The sequence below is a fragment of the Helicoverpa armigera genome, chromosome 23, assembly GCF_030705265.1.
Source record: "Helicoverpa armigera isolate CAAS_96S chromosome 23, ASM3070526v1, whole genome shotgun sequence".
Lineage (NCBI taxonomy): Eukaryota > Metazoa > Arthropoda > Insecta > Lepidoptera > Noctuidae > Helicoverpa > Helicoverpa armigera.
In genome coordinates this window covers 6,926,880-6,944,656 of record NC_087142.1, presented here as the reverse complement: position 1 = coordinate 6,944,656, position 17,777 = coordinate 6,926,880, and the positions used below count along the sequence as shown (strand labels likewise).

General features: G+C 44.5%; 1 protein-coding gene across 1 annotated transcript in view; it reads left to right on the top strand.

Annotated features, from left to right (window-relative positions):
* The window catches only part of LOC110373726 (neurogenic locus protein delta), a 33,747-nt gene extending 17,342 nt beyond the window's left edge, over window positions 1–16,405 (top strand). Inside the window, exons 3-7 of the mRNA XM_021331067.3 lie at window positions 1,796–1,856; window positions 7,548–7,805; window positions 12,322–12,382; window positions 12,545–13,894; window positions 14,073–16,405. Of these exons, the coding sequence (XP_021186742.2) occupies window positions 1,796–1,856; window positions 7,548–7,805; window positions 12,322–12,382; window positions 12,545–13,894; window positions 14,073–14,166 (1,824 nt within the window). The 3' untranslated portion in view covers window positions 14,167–16,405. The remainder of the gene's footprint in view (window positions 1–1,795; window positions 1,857–7,547; window positions 7,806–12,321; window positions 12,383–12,544; window positions 13,895–14,072) is intronic.
* Window positions 16,406–17,777: the final 1,372 nt, after the last annotated feature.

The following is a 17,777-nucleotide window of genomic DNA, read 5'->3' as shown; positions in this document are numbered from 1 at the left end:
CGGCGGGCTCGGCTGCTTGGTATTCAGTGAGACGCGATAACACGTCCGCTTGTATTGTCTAACTATTTAACGTAACTTATTATAAATTCGTCAAAACCGTGGACGTAACGAAAGTTTAATTGAGATCTCGTCGTTTAAAAAGTGTTAGAAAAAGCGCTCGCTTTTTGTGACGCGCCGTTGTGCGTTGTGAAACGTCAGATTTCTCGTATTGATTTCCATCAGCCGACAATAATCATTGTTCGTTAGAGACGTGGTATCAGTTCCTATGCAAATAGACACTATTGTTCGTGCATGCAAATACTGTTTTCATTCATAGAGCTTAATTGAAGACGGGCGACATCTGTCAGGAAAAACTGAATCACTCGTTAAAGTAGGTGGTGGTGATCAAATGAGGTATTAGTTAAGCGGTGACCCTTCGTATCCGGCGCGCGCGCAGCTGCGCCTGCGACCCGTCACATGCTTATTGTAATTATAATCCAGCTTCAGAGATTCCCCCGCGTCCGTCTTCGTCTTTAATCGTCGTCTTTAGTCTACAGCTTTCATCGCGGTTGATTGACTAACCAATTGCAAACAATATTATTTCAACTCTTTCTATGTATAATTAAAGCTACTTACTTAATTGATTTAGGAAAACATAAACACAGCAACATTAGTCTAAAATAAAACTTCTCGTTAAACTTGTTTAATTAATACACATGAGACCACCGTTCAAGACTTTTTGAATCCGATATGCGTGTGTCATAGAAGTGGGTCGCGTTTCCACTCGCCGTCAATGTTTCAATGACTTTTATTCTCACAAGTCAGTTTTATTTGTACGTTTCTTAAACGGCGATATAATCTGCAATAACACTCAATTTTAGTTTCAATATTTAACCGAAAATTGCTCATCGATAACTCACATCCGTAGTGTAATTAAAACAGCGATTAGAGAAGTAAAGGTCGGGAACACTAGGCGGCGGTCGCCGGTCGGCGAGTATCGGCGGGATCGAGTGTTTTATGACCGGCGACCGGTTCCGATCGCGCTGGGAGAGATTTCATAAACCGAGAGTCGTGTACATTTTTGCATGAACGGAACTTGACAAAACACCCATTGATAAGTTCCGTCCCAGGCGCCTTAAAGCTGTTGACACGCACCGTTATCAAGTTTTTAATCGATTTTCGACTGCCGTTTCGCCTCCTTACGTAAACATGGACTAATGTCAACAGCTCGATATCAGATACGCACTCGTTCCTATTCGTGTTTTTTATAAGTCCGTTTGCCACGGGATCAGCCGATGTAGGCAGCCCGCTCGTTAGTGAAGCGAGCCAGCGTCATTGCCTTATTGCGTTTGTATTATTTTTAGCATGATATTGAAACAATTTCGCTGCCATCTGCTCCCGGGTTCACCTGTCTATCATGTTGTTAATTTACACTCGTCGGCTATTAACATTGTCGTTAAATAAAGGAAATATTTGAAATTCTTAACTGCCGCGCCCATGTTTAAAGGTCTCTCGTGAATGTTCTAAGATGATGTACATTGATTATTTTGGTATGTTTTGGAGGATGGTTTAAGTAAATGACGCAATGCTGAAACGTAATAAATGTGTGAACTAATGAAAGAACTGAACAAACTTGACGTGAAAGTAAATTTCAAAAGACAGGTGGAATAATTGTTGTCGCCGGTAACACGAGACCTGCTAATAAGTTGTACAATTGGAGTTTCACTTCCTTTATCGACGACTTGTAGATATTGTGATGGTTATCTCGCCCCATGTTTGTAATGCAATAATGTAACAGGCTGGTTTTATGTTGCAGGGCACATTCACGCTTATAGTGGAAGCGTGGCACGACACGAACGAGACGTCCAGATCTGATGGTGAGTTGATTGTTCTCCTTATAATACGATTATGATAAAAAGGGTCATGAAAATCTTCGTCCGCCTTGTAAAATTCAAATCACGTCGGTCACGACTCACTCACATTCAGGTTTCACTGTAATTCTGGGTGTTTATCGTGCATTTAACGGACAGTATGTATATTTGAATGCTCATATTATCATATCGTGGAAGACAAAAATGTTCCCATGGTGTGGACGCTTGGTGTTCAAGGCACGCGGCGATGCGCGTGATTCGCTTCGCAATGCGCGCGCTATTCTAATAAACTCAGCCTTCTGTAGGACGAAAATTTAGTAGAAATGTTCTAATGTATTCCGATGGCCGTTGACCGGCACCTAGACGTCGCGCTATGAAAATTACTTACGGAATATAGGCAAATTGGTTACCTACTTTGTTTAAACTGCCTTTTATACGAGAACACTCGCTCTGACACGCCAACTTGGCCACAAAATCGTTTCTAAGCCATGTGCTCGAATATAATTTTAGATTGTTATCATTTTATAATAATCGATTGGATAAGTTTTGCTCGTTCCCGTTTGATATCACGAGAAGCCTAAACGCCCAATAAAGAATCGACAGTTTATGTCTTACATGCGACGTGGCGTGACCGAAAAAACGATTCAGAATGAATTGTAACCGTCCGGGTCGTAAATACATCATCGTGATAATACGCCGCGTGCATCGATACACAACTCCTGCTACATCGCTACACGAACAAAACAAAACACTCCACCAGACTCCAAGCCCGAATCTAAAACGACGCGCCCAATTCGATTTTCAAAATTATTTAAATGGCGGACGCGAAAACTGACCAGCGACGCCCATTTCTTAATTAGATTTTCATACCGCTGCACTCTGACCGACATAATTACTACTCCTGACCGACTAACAAAAAAACTCCGGTGATTTACTTAGGAGATTTGGAGATACGGCGAGGTGTGTCTACGGGCCGGTTTACCGAAAATCATTAGCGTCCGAAGTGGATAGCTTAGAGGACGGGTATATTTTTAATACGGCTCGGGAGCGATGGGCGGCGCCGGTTCACTACCGAGAAATGTTACCAACAGAAATCTAATCAACCATAATAACAGGTTACACGCACGCCGTTTGTGTTCACTCACTATCGACTCACCGGGCTAATGCTTAATTAAATCACATTCTGTTTTTTATCTAATACCCAAATTGAACAGCTGCATTGGCTTAGAAAGCGGCCGTTGCACGTAGCTAATTCATTGTCGCGACCCTTGCGAGTATTTCATATTTATGCACAAGACATTGAAGAATGGCAAGAATGGCGACACACGACTCCCAGAATCCAATATATCATAGATGAACACGCGGCGCATTGAGGAGCTCACGGCGATGAATAAAGAGATTCTTGTGCTAAACAAATAAGTATACAACAATGGTCGCTGGCAATCCTGATGTTGTCGCTCGGCTCCTTCACCGAAATCTTTTGTGTAGCGCCCGAGGCAAGCCGGGCCCCACCTGGCCCGCACTAACGGGCCGCCGCATTGTTTACTTACTGGATGCTAAAAAATACAACTCCGAGGGAAGTCAGGGAATTTTTTAGTTTACACTTCATCTTTCGTCGTCGTAGGGCTTGAACATGATAAAAAATATCAGGAAGGCGCTCCGGAAGGTTCGATTTATGATGTAGCAGGCGCGGTGGCTCTCAGGAAGCGCTGTCGACAGATGCTCGGCACATGCTCTCGGATAATAGGTGGGCACACTTCTTATGTCTCGTCCTGTGCTCTTGTTTACACTACCGCCGGTGTCGGCCGCACTGTTTACGATTATTGCATTACTTAGCTTTACTAGCCCATATAGGCGAAATCAGGAAAAAGAGCGTGTGAAAAGTGACGATAAGAGATTCGTAGAGGCAATTACTGACGCGGGCCGGTGCGCCGCCCCGGGCCCGGCTACCGCTCGCCGGCTGACATTACACGACCGAGATGTGATTATCGATACAGTTATGTTGTGACGGCTGTTTATCTCGCTATCCGGCCGTGCATTATTAGTCAATTCATTACTCTAGCGGGTGGTGCGGCCCGTGCGCGGTTCCCAGGGCTCTCGCGACTCGCGTATCATTACTCGCCTCGTTAATTGGCTTTCACGAAGGTTAAGCACCACGTCAGCCGTCTGGAAATGTAACGACTACATTGCGCAATCCTTCGCATTCATCGAATCCTTCGCGCGGAACGTTAACGTTCGTATTTTCTCACAGGACAATGGGGAATTTCAAACGCGAACCGTCCTACGTGTCTTACGCGAAATCTCTTAAAATAACATTGACAACATCTTGAAATCTTTAATTTGGCTCCTCGAGGCCCTCAAAGCTCGAGTGGATCAGTTATTTATCGAGTGCAAGAGGCGACGTCTCCGAGGCGCACTTCTCGTAACGAAATATTCGTTGAGTGTTAGAAGTGGACAGTTTTATAAACAAAAGTGGCGCGTCGTTTGTGTAGACAAGCCCATTGATGAGATGTAGTTTCCCACAGCGGCGGGCGGCGCGCGGCCGTACGACCGGCCCGGGCAGGTGTCCGAATCGAGACGAGTGGAAATCGACACATCGCTTAATGATGTGGGCCTCACCTGCGGAAAACGGTCGACGAACCTTCGCGCGTCAACGCTGCTCGACGTCGCGGTTTCGATTTCGTTGGAAACCTCCCACCGATCACTAATTAGATCGCTCGCGATCCAGTCGCGCTAGGCGCTGTCAGGCCGCGGCTATATGTATAATGAACGAGGAGCCAGGCTCAACATCCGGTGGCCGCATTATCGATCGATCGATCATATCGGCGGAAGCGTCGCGTGATCGTGCATCCCCCGCGCTTCCCCAAAATCGCGTTTCAACATCCCAAATCGCTCGCGTCCGCCACTAGCGCAGCCGACTCAAATTATCAGTTATTTTGCTTTCTTTTGTTTTTGTTTATTGGCGTTTGCTGTTCGGATATATTTTCGTTTTATTTGTAGTGACCTCTGGGTCCATAATTACACGTTATCTGGCGCACCGGCGCGGTCGGGCACGTACTGATGCTGCCTCGTCCTTCTTTAAATGTGTTATTTATTTGTGAATTGGAATTACATTAATAGATGCGATAGTGGGGTACACCTTCATTTAATATCGTTACGCCGTTGAATTAGGATGATGTCTGTAATTTGTTCGGTTGTTTCTGGAGAATCCAACTTTGGGCTCGGACGAGTCGAATAGAGGAGAAAAACGTTGTACGAACGCAATTTACCTACAAATTGCTTGCCGAGTTGAATGTTGTAGGGTTGGTAGGAGGACCTAATTATCTTCTTTTTAAGTATCTATGTGTTGGCAGTTCTTCGATAGCTTTATGCTTTTGTTTTTGTAAGTTTTTAAAATAAAACTGGAGCGTTATTGTAGTGATGGCAGGGCAATTCTCCGGACAGCCCTGTTGCACCGGAGGCTGGGTGCACGGTTGCCATAATTCTCGAGCGCACATTGGAACTAAATTGCAAGCGGTCGGCGCTCAGTTCCCACACATCACTTTTCTAATTCCCTCCGAACTGCACACTGGCTTTCATAATTTCTTTGTCCATTTAAGCCTTGAACACACTGCAGTTATCGTTAAAATTAAATTTTTACTCACGCTCACCACGTATAGAATTTAAAACGATAAAATTGATGAGTGTTGAGTAGAATAAACTTCATAATATTTAATCGGAATGAAAGGCCCGATCGAAATAAATTGATAGCTCTCGTCTGATTGTATTTTCGTTAGGTACACAACCGGCGTAGCATACGCGTTTTATCTTCTAGATTTATTGTACAGATACGATCTTTGTAAGCCTACACGAGACCGGTAAATCGTGTGCGCTATGCTTTATGCCAGCAATGTCGATGCAATAATCGTTTCCATGATATTAAATATGAAAATTGAATTTGTATTCTTTGCGCCATTTTCGCTGAATGTCGTGACAACGTCCAATGTCATTCCGATATTTTGCGAGTTGAGACTTTCTTAGAAAAGTTTATTTTTGATTTGTTTAAACAGTTGCTTAAGAACTGGATGTTTTGTGAATTCCTTGTTATTTATTGGCTTTTCAAGTTGGACAGTCGCCGGCAAAATTATACTGGGGCATTTGCCGATGCTCCTGCAAACTATTTGGAGCGATTCATTTGGATTTGCTGCATCAAATATAATTCAAAACAATGCACATACCGTAGAGCTTAGTTGCGCAGCATCCGCGTCGTTTATTCCAAGGACTGCACACAAGGATGTGTCAGTGACCTGTGACCTGTTTTCCGTATAAATACACGCACTCGACCACTCCAAAACTCAAACAGCATCCATCGCGAGAGATCGTCGATGCTGCATCTCGTGATCATTACGGACCTGCTTAGCACTGACATCGAAAACAAAAGGAACACTTGTACCCCATACGCCACGAAATTAGTCGGGATCGAACGTTTTTATATACCTTTTAATTTTATTTCGCGTCTGGTTTAATTTTATCTTCTGTCGGGATTGCCGGCTTAGGAATGTACCCATCGAAGCAACAAGAGTAAAAAGTGGGCATACACGACGAGAAATAAATAAAGGTAGAAACTGGTCGACGCTGAGATTTCTTAGCTAGGGCTGGCGCGTTAACTGTCCAAACTAGGACGGGCCACCGACAAAAAATGTTTTCTCACCACGATGACTTGTGTTTATTCCTTGTATAGAGCTTTAATTTGATAGCTCTAAATTGTTTCGGCGTTTGTCTTTAAACGCTTTGTGTTTTTCTCCCGCTTATTTTGAATCGTATAAATTAAATCAGTTTCTGGACTGTGCAGTTGCGAAGTCTTTTGTTTTGTTTCCATAATGAGAGCAATAATGGCAGCCCTATAGCGAGTCAGCACTTACGCGGTTTGATGAATGGAGTGGCAGTTTTTCAAATCAATGCAGCGGGTTGTTTTCACAGACTACTTTTTGCTCGTCACTTATGTAATGCCAGCCTGGCTCGCTCGGAGCCGTCCAGTGGCTTTTTCTAAGTTAAACGCTGTACTTACGCGTGGTTTACAAGTAATATGTTACATAAAGAATGAAGTTAAAACTATTAATCAATCACACCGGCGCCGGCGACGAATCAAAACAGTGAATCACGCTTGGGAACAATGAAATCTCACGGTCGAATGCGGGCTTCAAACGCTCCACGTTAACAGGTCAATTTACTTCTGTAACCCTTTCCCACGCTGATAAAGGAATATTTTGTCTCTTTACCCGTATTCTTATTAATTAAAAATGTCCCGTTAATTTTTTCGGGGCAGATGTGGCAAATTCTTGGGAAACATGTTTGTTTTGCACCTGCGGTCCCGAAAATGCGCAGTCCGATATTCCGCACCTGTATAAACTTTTAAAATTCATAGAGTGAACTGACGAGGAGGTAATTCCGACCGTGGAGTGCGATCGTATGTTTCAATTATTCATTTAAGTTCAATAGGCAAGCTCACCTCAGGCTCGGTATTAACGAGCCTCCGCTGAACTTTTTGCCACATTATGCCAGTCGTTAGCCATGTAGCATCGCGTTAGGTGCATGTAAACTAATCATTAGCGATAAACGTCAAACGGTCGAAGATTTTCATGGCTGTTAGCAGCCAACAACTTTATTACAGAAAAAAAATGTCTCTGAAACTAATTTGTTAATAATTGGTGTTTGTAGATACCCTAATCGCGCGCATGACGAAGCAGAGCGTGGCTGATGTTGGCGGCCCTTGGATCGAAGAAGAGCAGCGGTGGGGTGGCCCTGGTGCGGCTCACCTGCGGCTGTCCTACCGGGTGACCTGTGCCGCTCACTACTACGGCGCTGGGTGCGAGGTGCTGTGCAGGCCCAGGGACGACGCCTTCGGACACTACACCTGCTCGCCCGCGGGGGAGATCGTGTGCAAGGCTGGCTGGACGGGCGACTATTGCTCTAAACGTAAGTACCTACCTTTTTTTCTTCCAGCAATGACCATTACAGTCGCTAACCACATTGTCCTCAAAAGAATGCTATAGTCACATATTGTGTTCATTGACAAAGAAATTGAAGTGTATCTTTTGTGCGCAACGTTACCTGGCAGACACCCGATCGCGCTGGTTCCTTGTATAAACACTCCTAGTTACATAAAAAATTACCGAACAATAATGTGAAATTTCTAAATATACAGCTATAAAAATAGTCGAAAACTAAATAGATTAGTAGGTAGGCGTAATACGGTTCCAACCTGGATTTCGTGCGAAATCAGGCTGATTCACCTCGCTACAAATAAGAGGCCTTGATTATTACGAATTAAAGATAAAAATTCCGTACACCGTCATACATGGTGTCCTAAATTTCCGATATCCCAGTTTATTATATAGAGCGTCCCACAATTCACTCTTCCTCATTAAAGCGACGACAATTTTTAGCCTGACATCCTCTCATAAACATTATAATTGTGACCGCCATAGAAACATTATAATGATGTAACATGAATTCATGACACACCCCGTTTTGTAATAAACATTGTACAAGACGATCGCTAACTTGGTATAAAAATGCGCACAGCATCTGTTGGGAATATAATTATTGTACATGGTTTACTTGTAAAATCGTTTATTTCAATAATGTTGCGAACGGCGCACACTAATCTCTTCAGTTGTAACAAACAATAATGGAGGGTATTACTTTAAAATGTCATCCTTCATTCGACGATGTGACTTGAAAAAACGAATAACCATCTCCACTTAAAGTCGTTAAATTAGTACTGTTTGTTTAGTGCTAAACGCTTTAAATAAATATAGACTTACAACTATAAAATTCTTAATATGGCGGCATAATGTTTGCCTTTTCTAATGTCAGTTTTGACAGATGTTAGAACGGCGGACGTCTATATATTTTTTATTATTTCTAATACCGCCATGCGAATAGTAATGGCACTAATTATCTCATAGCTTGGGAGTCGTAAATCGTATTTTTAATTAGTCCCATATCATTTAGTGAATTCACATTATTTATAAGGTTATTTGTACTTCCCGTGCCATCGGCCGGCCTCCAAGCAAACGACTCATGATTTTAATTACTATAACTATTTTTTGTATTACGGTTCGTCGCTATAAACTCATATAAACTATAGTTTCATAGTAATTACAGCTGAATATTATCATAATTTAATGTTAAAATTTCTACATACTTACACAATTCATTACATTTTTATGTGTATAATTGTTGAGATATTTTCCTGAAGCTTGATTGTTTTTAATTAATTTTCTTGCTAATGGTACATTAAATTTCGTTGGCGCGGCACTAATTACACTTTGGATTTGATTTTTTGTCTGGTTCTGACATTATTACAATAGAATCGTTAAATCATATATAACTACCCATTCACGTAGACGTCAAGGACCTCTCAAAAGCTTAGGATTCATTATTTTTTGTAAATCTAATTCACAGTGATAAAAACCAACACATCATAACACCTAATTTATACTCGATTTCAACTTCTAAAGTTACAAAGATTCAAGATTAAGATTAGGTTTATCTACCAGAATAAACATCAAACTAATGGCTATGTTGGCAGTGAATGTCAAATCAACCGGCCGGCTTACCATGATATAATTTTCTAATTGATTAAAATTACATCATTATTTAGTATTGGAAATATCGGAATACAGTTGTACGGCATCGGCGCGACAATATTAATATTGTGTCCGTCATAGTTTATTGGTAGCGTGTGACCGCCGCGCGGCGCACTGTTTGCGTTCCACTGCGCATCATGCGTTTGTAAACAAAAGCAGCGGACGCTCCGCTCACTCGCCATCAGAATGTCCGCTCGCTTTTACCTATCGATCTTGCGCATTTCTAATAAAACAGTAAGATCACGTCATTACGACGTCCTGGCGTATGTTAAGCACATCGCGTCTCGTATTGTTGCACAAAGCTGCGCGTCTTGCAGAGATGCATTGTGGCCGGGCGGCGGGCGGATGTCGCGTCGCAATCTCGGCAGCCCCACCTGCCGCCGAGTTCCCACACTCCGGCGCCGCAAAAAACGCGCCAGACAGAGACGGCACGCCCCGCTCTCTGTAGCGCGCCGTCCCGCTCGCGCGCCAGGGCTGTGCCCGCCCGACGCAGCCTCCACGCGACTCCATAACCACGAAATCACAATTTTCTGGAAAAAGTAAACAAACGACAACCCGACACGATCGATATTCGAAGCATCCCAAAAACGGACAAACAAAAAATGTACTAATAAAATACACATTTTTGAAATGGAACGTGTGAAAGGTGCAATATTGCGAACGTAAACGGTCGTACATTACACGAATGTTCTGCAATAAAAGTGTCGGCAACCCTATCAGCGGAGTTTGTATCGGCGATTACGAAAATGTAAAAGCGAGAGAAGCGGCCATAATGTAATGAAAACAACGCAGTAGGTTCGCGCACGCACACAGCCGCTCGCGGGCCGCTACACAGATGCCACGAACCGGGTCAAAAACACCTTTAAACGAGAACTGAACACCAATCGAAATAAACTCTACTTGACCGTGTCACGAAAGCTGGCTCACATCTGCCGAACGGTATCTCGCCTTCTGGGAAAGCTTAACAATCCCGAAAACTTATTTGCATGTCCCGCCGGCATTATCCGCGTCCAGCTCTCCTGCTTAATGATAGGGTAAACATCGCGAGAGGAACCCTTTATGGCCGCTTAATTTCGCCTAATTGTTAACAAGAGTAAAGTTCTCACGAATATTACCTTCTGTGTTGTATCGCGAATCCCACGCGCACCTAATTTCCGTTTGGGAATAGGAGCAGATGCAAGGATCAGTTAAATATTTGCTGAACTCGTGTGGGAAGTGTCAGGGACGTCCTTTTTGTCATCCTACCTGTCCTCGGCGAAGGCCGGGGCTCCGGAGACCTTGGTCGCAGTGCGGCGCACGCTAGCCTTTCATTACGAATCGATACAGTTCATGTCCATTGATAATAATTAATAGGTCTGCAGGAGTGCGCCATAACATCCTCCCCGCGGCTTCTTCGTGCCCACTTACGGCCTAAATTGGTTTTGGAGTGTAATTTTTACTACCGTTTTACCTCAGTTCGAGGGTCAAGATAAGTTCGAGTGGTCTGGAGTGGCAGCACGGCACACATCCCGGCACTCGAGCGCTTTGATCTGCCCTGGCCGACCGGCCGCGGCGCCTCACTTACTTTTTCTCCGTCTCTTACGAGCCTCATAAAGTTTTATTAATAATTCATTGTAATGGCCTCCCGCAGGTCATGAGAAGCAATTGTTTTAAATAGCAATTTATTTTATTCGCGAAAGTGTGAAACTTACGTGAAAGCGGATTACATTTTCAATTTTCTAACCAGTAAAAAACATAGCAGTCGGGATAATAATAGAAGTTACCGCGTGAGTGAGTTAACCAATTCGCCGGAGTGCGGCTTAAGCCGATTTGCGCGCGCTCGGAGCAAGTTTGGGGGCTTTATGCTCGCTCGGCTGTGTTTAAACCTATAATAGAGTCTAGGGAGTGCGGCGGGAAGGCTAATCTCTTTTATGCAGCTCCCGAGTTTCTTTAAGCTCACAAAATAACTCTCCGACTCCGCGGTATAGTCGGAGCTTCGCTGAAATTGCTTCCTCGTTCAATTTAGAACCGGAATAAGCCAGTTTACATTTGCATTTGGATAGGGAATGAAAGTTATGATCAAGATGGCGTCTAGTATTTTTCTAGCGAGTTAGGGGAATAGTAACGGTCGAGCGACGGTTAGGCTCCCCGCGCTATCTGCCCCCCTTTGTATTCGCTCCGATAACTTGCCCATGCGCACCCGAGCGATACGACGAGCACACCACTTCTTATTTCTAAACCATTTTTCTTAACATCAGCGATACATTGCCGCTTGGCTTTTTTTGAAATTATGTTTGTTACGTGTCTACGCCGCAATGAACTTGTACTCCCTCAAGCTATCGAAACACATAATGCTCAACATGAAATGAGAACAGGGTAAAGTTCGACATATACAGTATTAAATACAAAGGTAACGATGCGCACATACCAGACACTGAACTTACTGCTACAATTAGCTCTAAATATAAATCCCTGAAGACACAGCTTGTAGCCGAGACCAAAGTGCTCTTGCAAATGAAATTAAAGTGAAAATTTTAATGTAATGTTATAAAGCAGAGAGAGGATTTCGTTGTAGTTACGAGGTGGTGCGACTGAAGATAAATAGTGTGTGTGCGCGACCTCGCCCCCGGCCGGGACGCTAACGAACCTCTCTCTTTGTTGCACTCGCCGTGTCCTTTACGGCGAAACTGCACACAGATTCCAACGTTAATGCGAGATACCGCGCGGGAATCGAATATCATCCCGATGATTAAACGCTCCTGCTTCCTCTACAATTAAAGAAATCCATTAGTGTAGTGCTCGCTCCATTGTGAGCGCTTTGTCTTTGTGACGCTAACGAATGTTTTGTTTTGTTGCAGCGCGATGCTTGCCCGGCTGCGACGCGGAGCACGGCCACTGCCTCAAGCCCGACGAATGCATGTGAGTATCCACTTCACACCTTTGTGCTAAACGCTTACGTTACCTCCCTCGGGTCTAAATCATTCATCCTCCTCATTGTTCGCTACGAGAAGAAAGACATGCTTTTTGTCGCTTGTTATCACGTCCTATTGTGAACTAACGAATGTTGTCGTTTAATTCCAGTTGTCATTCGGGCTGGGTGGGCGAGCTGTGCGACCAATGCGAGCGGCACCCGGGTTGTGTGCACGGCACGTGCTCGCGACCCTGGGACTGCATCTGCGAGGAGGGCTGGGGCGGCCTGTTCTGCAACCAGGACCTCAACTACTGCACCAACCACCGGCCGTGCCGCAACGGTGGGACCTGCCATAACACCGGCCAGGGCAGCTACACCTGCATGTGTCCGCCCGAGTACACGGGGCCCGACTGCGAGAAGTCGCTGCACTCATGCGCCGTGCGGCCCTGCCTCAACGGCGGCGCCTGCGTGCCCGACGAGGGCGGCGAGCTCGCCTGCGCCTGTCCGCAGGGGTACGAAGGTGCTCGCTGCGAGACCCGCCGCCTCACCTGCTCCGACCAACCCTGCCGGAACGGCGGCATCTGCGAACCTCGCGGTGCCGGCTACGTGTGCGTGTGTCCCGTCGGCTACGCCGGCACGGACTGCGCCCTCGAGGCTGACCCGTGTGCCGCCGGGCCCTGCCGCAACGGCGCCACCTGCACGCGCGCTGGCGACGGCTTCAAGTGCACCTGCCGGCCTGGCTTCCGAGGCAACCGCTGCGAGATAGACATCGACGACTGCGCAGGCATCATGTGCGAGCACGGCGGCACCTGCGTCGACCTCGTCAACGGACAACGCTGTCAGTGTGCACCCGGCTTCGTCGGCCCGAGATGCGAAACCAGAGTAGACCTGTGCCTCGCTAAACCTTGTGCGAACGGCGGCGAATGCTTGATTCTGGACAACGATTATGAGTGCCGGTGCCGGCCCGGTTTCGCCGGCAAAGACTGCAGCATAGACATCGACGAGTGTTCATCATCTCCGTGCCGGAACGGCGGCACGTGCAGAGACCGGGTGGACGGGTACCAGTGCGCGTGCCCGGCGGGCTGGGGCGGCAAGGCGTGCACGGTGTCGCTGGCAGAGCTGGCGGCGCGGCAGGCGGGCGGGCACCTGCGGCGCGTGGGCGACGAGGCGGCGCTGTCGGGCCCGCAGGTGGCGTGGATCGCGAGCGTGACGGCCGTGGTGCCGCTGGTGGCGCTGGCGGCCGTGCTGGGCATCGTGTGCGTGCGGCGGCGGCGGGCGCGGGCGGCGCGGGCGGCCGACGCCGAGGCGCGCGCGCAGAACGCGGCCAACGCGGGCGGCCACGTCATCCGCAACACGTGGGGCAAGTGCGACGCGCCCGCGCCCGAGTGCCAGAACGCGCACAACGCCGCCGCCGAGGAGTGCAAGCGCAAGACGCTCAACACCGAGAGCGCCCGCCTGCTGGCCGCGCTCGACCCGCGCCTCTCGCGGCTCTCCGCGGACTCCGCCTACTGCGCCAATAGGTCAGTATTTATGACTATTTCACTTGAGTTCCAAAACCAAAAATACTAACACTATCCCCAAAAGAGCCCATCTAAATCAGCTCTTCTTTTGGTTACCTCTCAGTGCTAATTCTCATACATACACCTTGATCAAATGTCGTGCGACAATAATCTAATGTGACATTTTGTATTGTTACAGCGATACATCGCTAGTGAAGCGGGCGCTAGAAGGCGGAGGGGTGTACGTGTTAGACGACCATTGCTTGCCGCCGACGTACGCGACACAAGTGTAGTGATACTAATGCGTCGATGGACAACACTAACTTATTTATTCACAACGGACGCTCGTGCGAAACAGGCTGTGCGCCGCGTGTAAATATAGCGTAAAGTGTAAAGTGACCCTGTATAAACGGCTAGTTATAAGCGTTCCGAAGTATTTATTTAAGAGAGCGATTCGTACGCCCCTGTAAATAGTATTGGCGGGACGGATCGTGTTTTTTCCGCCCCTGATCGGCGAGCGTCGTGGCGACCGCGAGGACCGCGCCGCCGAGGGGCCGGTGGACAAGTCCACGTCGCGATCTCTGTCACTTGGGGCCGGCGCATTCTGGCACAATGTAAACACATCTAAATCGTTGCTAAATTTCAATTACATTGTTGTATAAAACTTTTTTATAACTTTTTGATAGTCTCGTCCAAGTAGAATTCTCAAATACTTGTTTACATTGTTTACAAAATGATCTCGCCCCAAGTTAGGTAACGTGTGCTGCGTCCCGTAGTTCGGTCCGCTGCGCGACGCCGCAGCACGACGCGGCACTGCGCTCGGCTCGGCTGCTGCTCGGGGAGCGACGTGCCGCGCCGTGACACAACACAACTAACACTATCCCTCTAGACTCGCACCAGTATAGAAACCAAACCGTGCGTAAAATAAGATTAGACTAATTTATGAAAAAATAATAATCAACGCGAATGATGCGTTCATCAGTTTTACATTGATTTATATTTTGTGATTGACTAATTGTTGTCATTTGTTCCTATGATTATGATAGTGAATTACTCCACACGAAAAATCTTGATCAGGTTTTCTTGAAAATCGACATAGATTTTTTTCTCTTTTCTCCTAACTTCCGTACTCGGGATGTAGATCAGTTAGCACGATAATTTAACGTTCCTGAGACTGTGACCGCCATTTCTACAACGTGTATGCGCGTACGCATGCAGGTGGTAAAAGTCGCGGTCGCGCCACACAAATATTCACGCACGTAATTAGTCCATAGGTTAAAATTAACTTCAGTACTTATAGAAACAAATTGTCGAAACCTAAGTCATTGTGTATAAAAGCATAAGTTTTAGTGTAAGTATATTCTCCATTACTTATAAGAGTACTGAGACAATATAAAGGTGTCATTAGGCAACATAGGACACGATAACTCTGCTTGTTTTAACTTATTTATTTTAATAGGTACGGTTCTCGAGATATGTTGTGTTTATAGATTCGGCTCGACCCGCCACACCCGCCGCCGCGCGGGGTGGAGCGTCGACCACGAATCGTCTTTATGAAATAATTTATGTTAAATTACATTTTTATAAAGTCCGTGTAGATATATGCGGTAAGTGATAGGTAATATCACATCTTATGTTGCCTTTTGTACTCGAACGTAGATTAAAAAGGTTAAATCGACAAAATTGTAAAAATATGAATAGACTGATGATCAATAATAATTCTCTTGTATTTAATTTTTTAAGATGACAAATAAGTTTAAATTATGAGGAAATAAAGAACATCCAAATGTACTAAAAATAGAATCATAATTTTTGTACTTAATTGATCACAGTGAACCTTTCATTTTTCTTTTTGAGAATTACGTAATTATATGTCAAAATTATGATTTCCATTCCGAACAATAAAATGACAGTATTTTTAATTTATTTATTACAACCGTATCATTATAATTATTGTGAATTTCTTGTAATTTTTATGAACAAAATCATTGTTTAATTATTTTTTGAGCTTAAGTTTACAATTGACTGATGTAAATTGACTTATTGATATTTTGGACACATTTTATTAAATCATGAATGTATTTGTGCCTGTATGTGTGAGTATACTGAAAGATAAAAATGTCAAATCATTCCATTTCTTAGCTAAGTAGCCTTTATCTATAAATCTAATGTTTAATTTCGCTATTTTCTTATTATTGTTTATTTTGCATGTGAAACCAGTGATTGTCTTAATTGTTCTATATTTCGTCCTTGTGGACAAAGTACAATTATCTGTTATCTATCTTAGTATTATATTATTACCTTTTGGTATATTCACATAGATTTATGTTTCAAAAGAAAAATGAAAGTAATCTTCATTAGAAGGAAGCTGTAACCGATAATTCCATAAATAGATCCTAACAGAATAAAAGTCATATTGTGTTGCTAATGCGTGATGCATTACGAGTGTTTGTGACGACGTGTAATTATTGCAGTGGATGCAAACGAGAATAAAATGTTAATAATAAACAATTGTTTACAAAAAATTAAAAAGGTCATTTTATTTTCCTCATCTGTGGCACACAATCCTAACCCGAAAATGCTCAATTGGACTCTGGAAACAGTAGTTTTATATTCAATTGGAGTTCCCAAATAACCGGACTGAAATTACTAGTTTCAAACACGCTTATTAATGCACAAAAAATCATTACAATACTTTTCTAGTAAAAACACAACATGATGAGAGTCCCATCATACGGGGTATCGAGAGTATCATGATAATGTATTGTCATGAACAGCTGCCAAATTTTATGAACCTACGAGCCTCCCAAGATAGTTTCGTAACCTATAGAAAACTCTATTACATACTTAGGTTGACCTAATAAAAACGTGTTAATAAATGACTAAGCACTAATGATGCGCACGCAGCAGAAACTCTCAATAGAACAAAAAACCCCCGATTTTGAAACATTATTTATCACTGCTCTGCTCCTGTTAGTATAGCCTGATGATATATAGCCTTCCTCGTAAATGGGCTATCTAACACCTAAGAATTTTGCAAATCGGACCAGTAGTTCCGTACCAGTAGTTCAGTCAGTAGTGAAGGCGAATGTTGTTGAATTTAAAGATTTTAATTATGCAGATAATTAGTGTTAGACGTCCTATAATTGTGTATGGTAAATAAAAATTTGTGTATGCAGCCATTGTGGAGAAATTTACCAAAAACAGATTCCGCTGGGCGAACGTTGTCCTGGCGGAACTTTTTTAATCCATAGACTTTAGAAGAAAAGAGATGTGTCCAAAAATTAGTGTGTATTTGTGTATAATTATTTATGTATGAATGAAATCAGTGCATGCATAAACTTCGGAGAAATTCAAGTTTCCGCTACGCGAACGTTTGGTCATTAGCTAGTTTTCATATAAAGCGCTTGCACAGAGAGCTGTAGATTTTTACATACGTTGTTTTGAATTTATTTATATGTCGGAGGCGTCATCAGGATGGCACTATCGTCCGACATCAGTTAGGGTAATCAAGCAAAGAGATAAATTTGGATCTACAACGCTAGGCAATACCACTAGGTACGCTAGACGTGACGTAGGGTAGTAACGCCACGAACACTCAATGAAGACGACCAAGACCGAACTAAGACTGAACTAAGACTGAGCTCCGCGGACGCCGCGCTGACCGCCACGACTCCGCCAAGCGCGCCAAATTGTTGTTTCACCGAAAACGCCACCAGAGGGCGCGCTTGCGTCTCGTTCAGTGACCGTACTATTGACTATCTCCGACACGGCCATAACTGACATACACACGTCCTCGTGTGGCTACACATTGTACCTGGTGACAGAAGAAAACAAAACTGGAGTAATTTTTCAGCTCGGCCTACCTGACTACACGAGTAGGAATGACAAAATAATTTTAAAC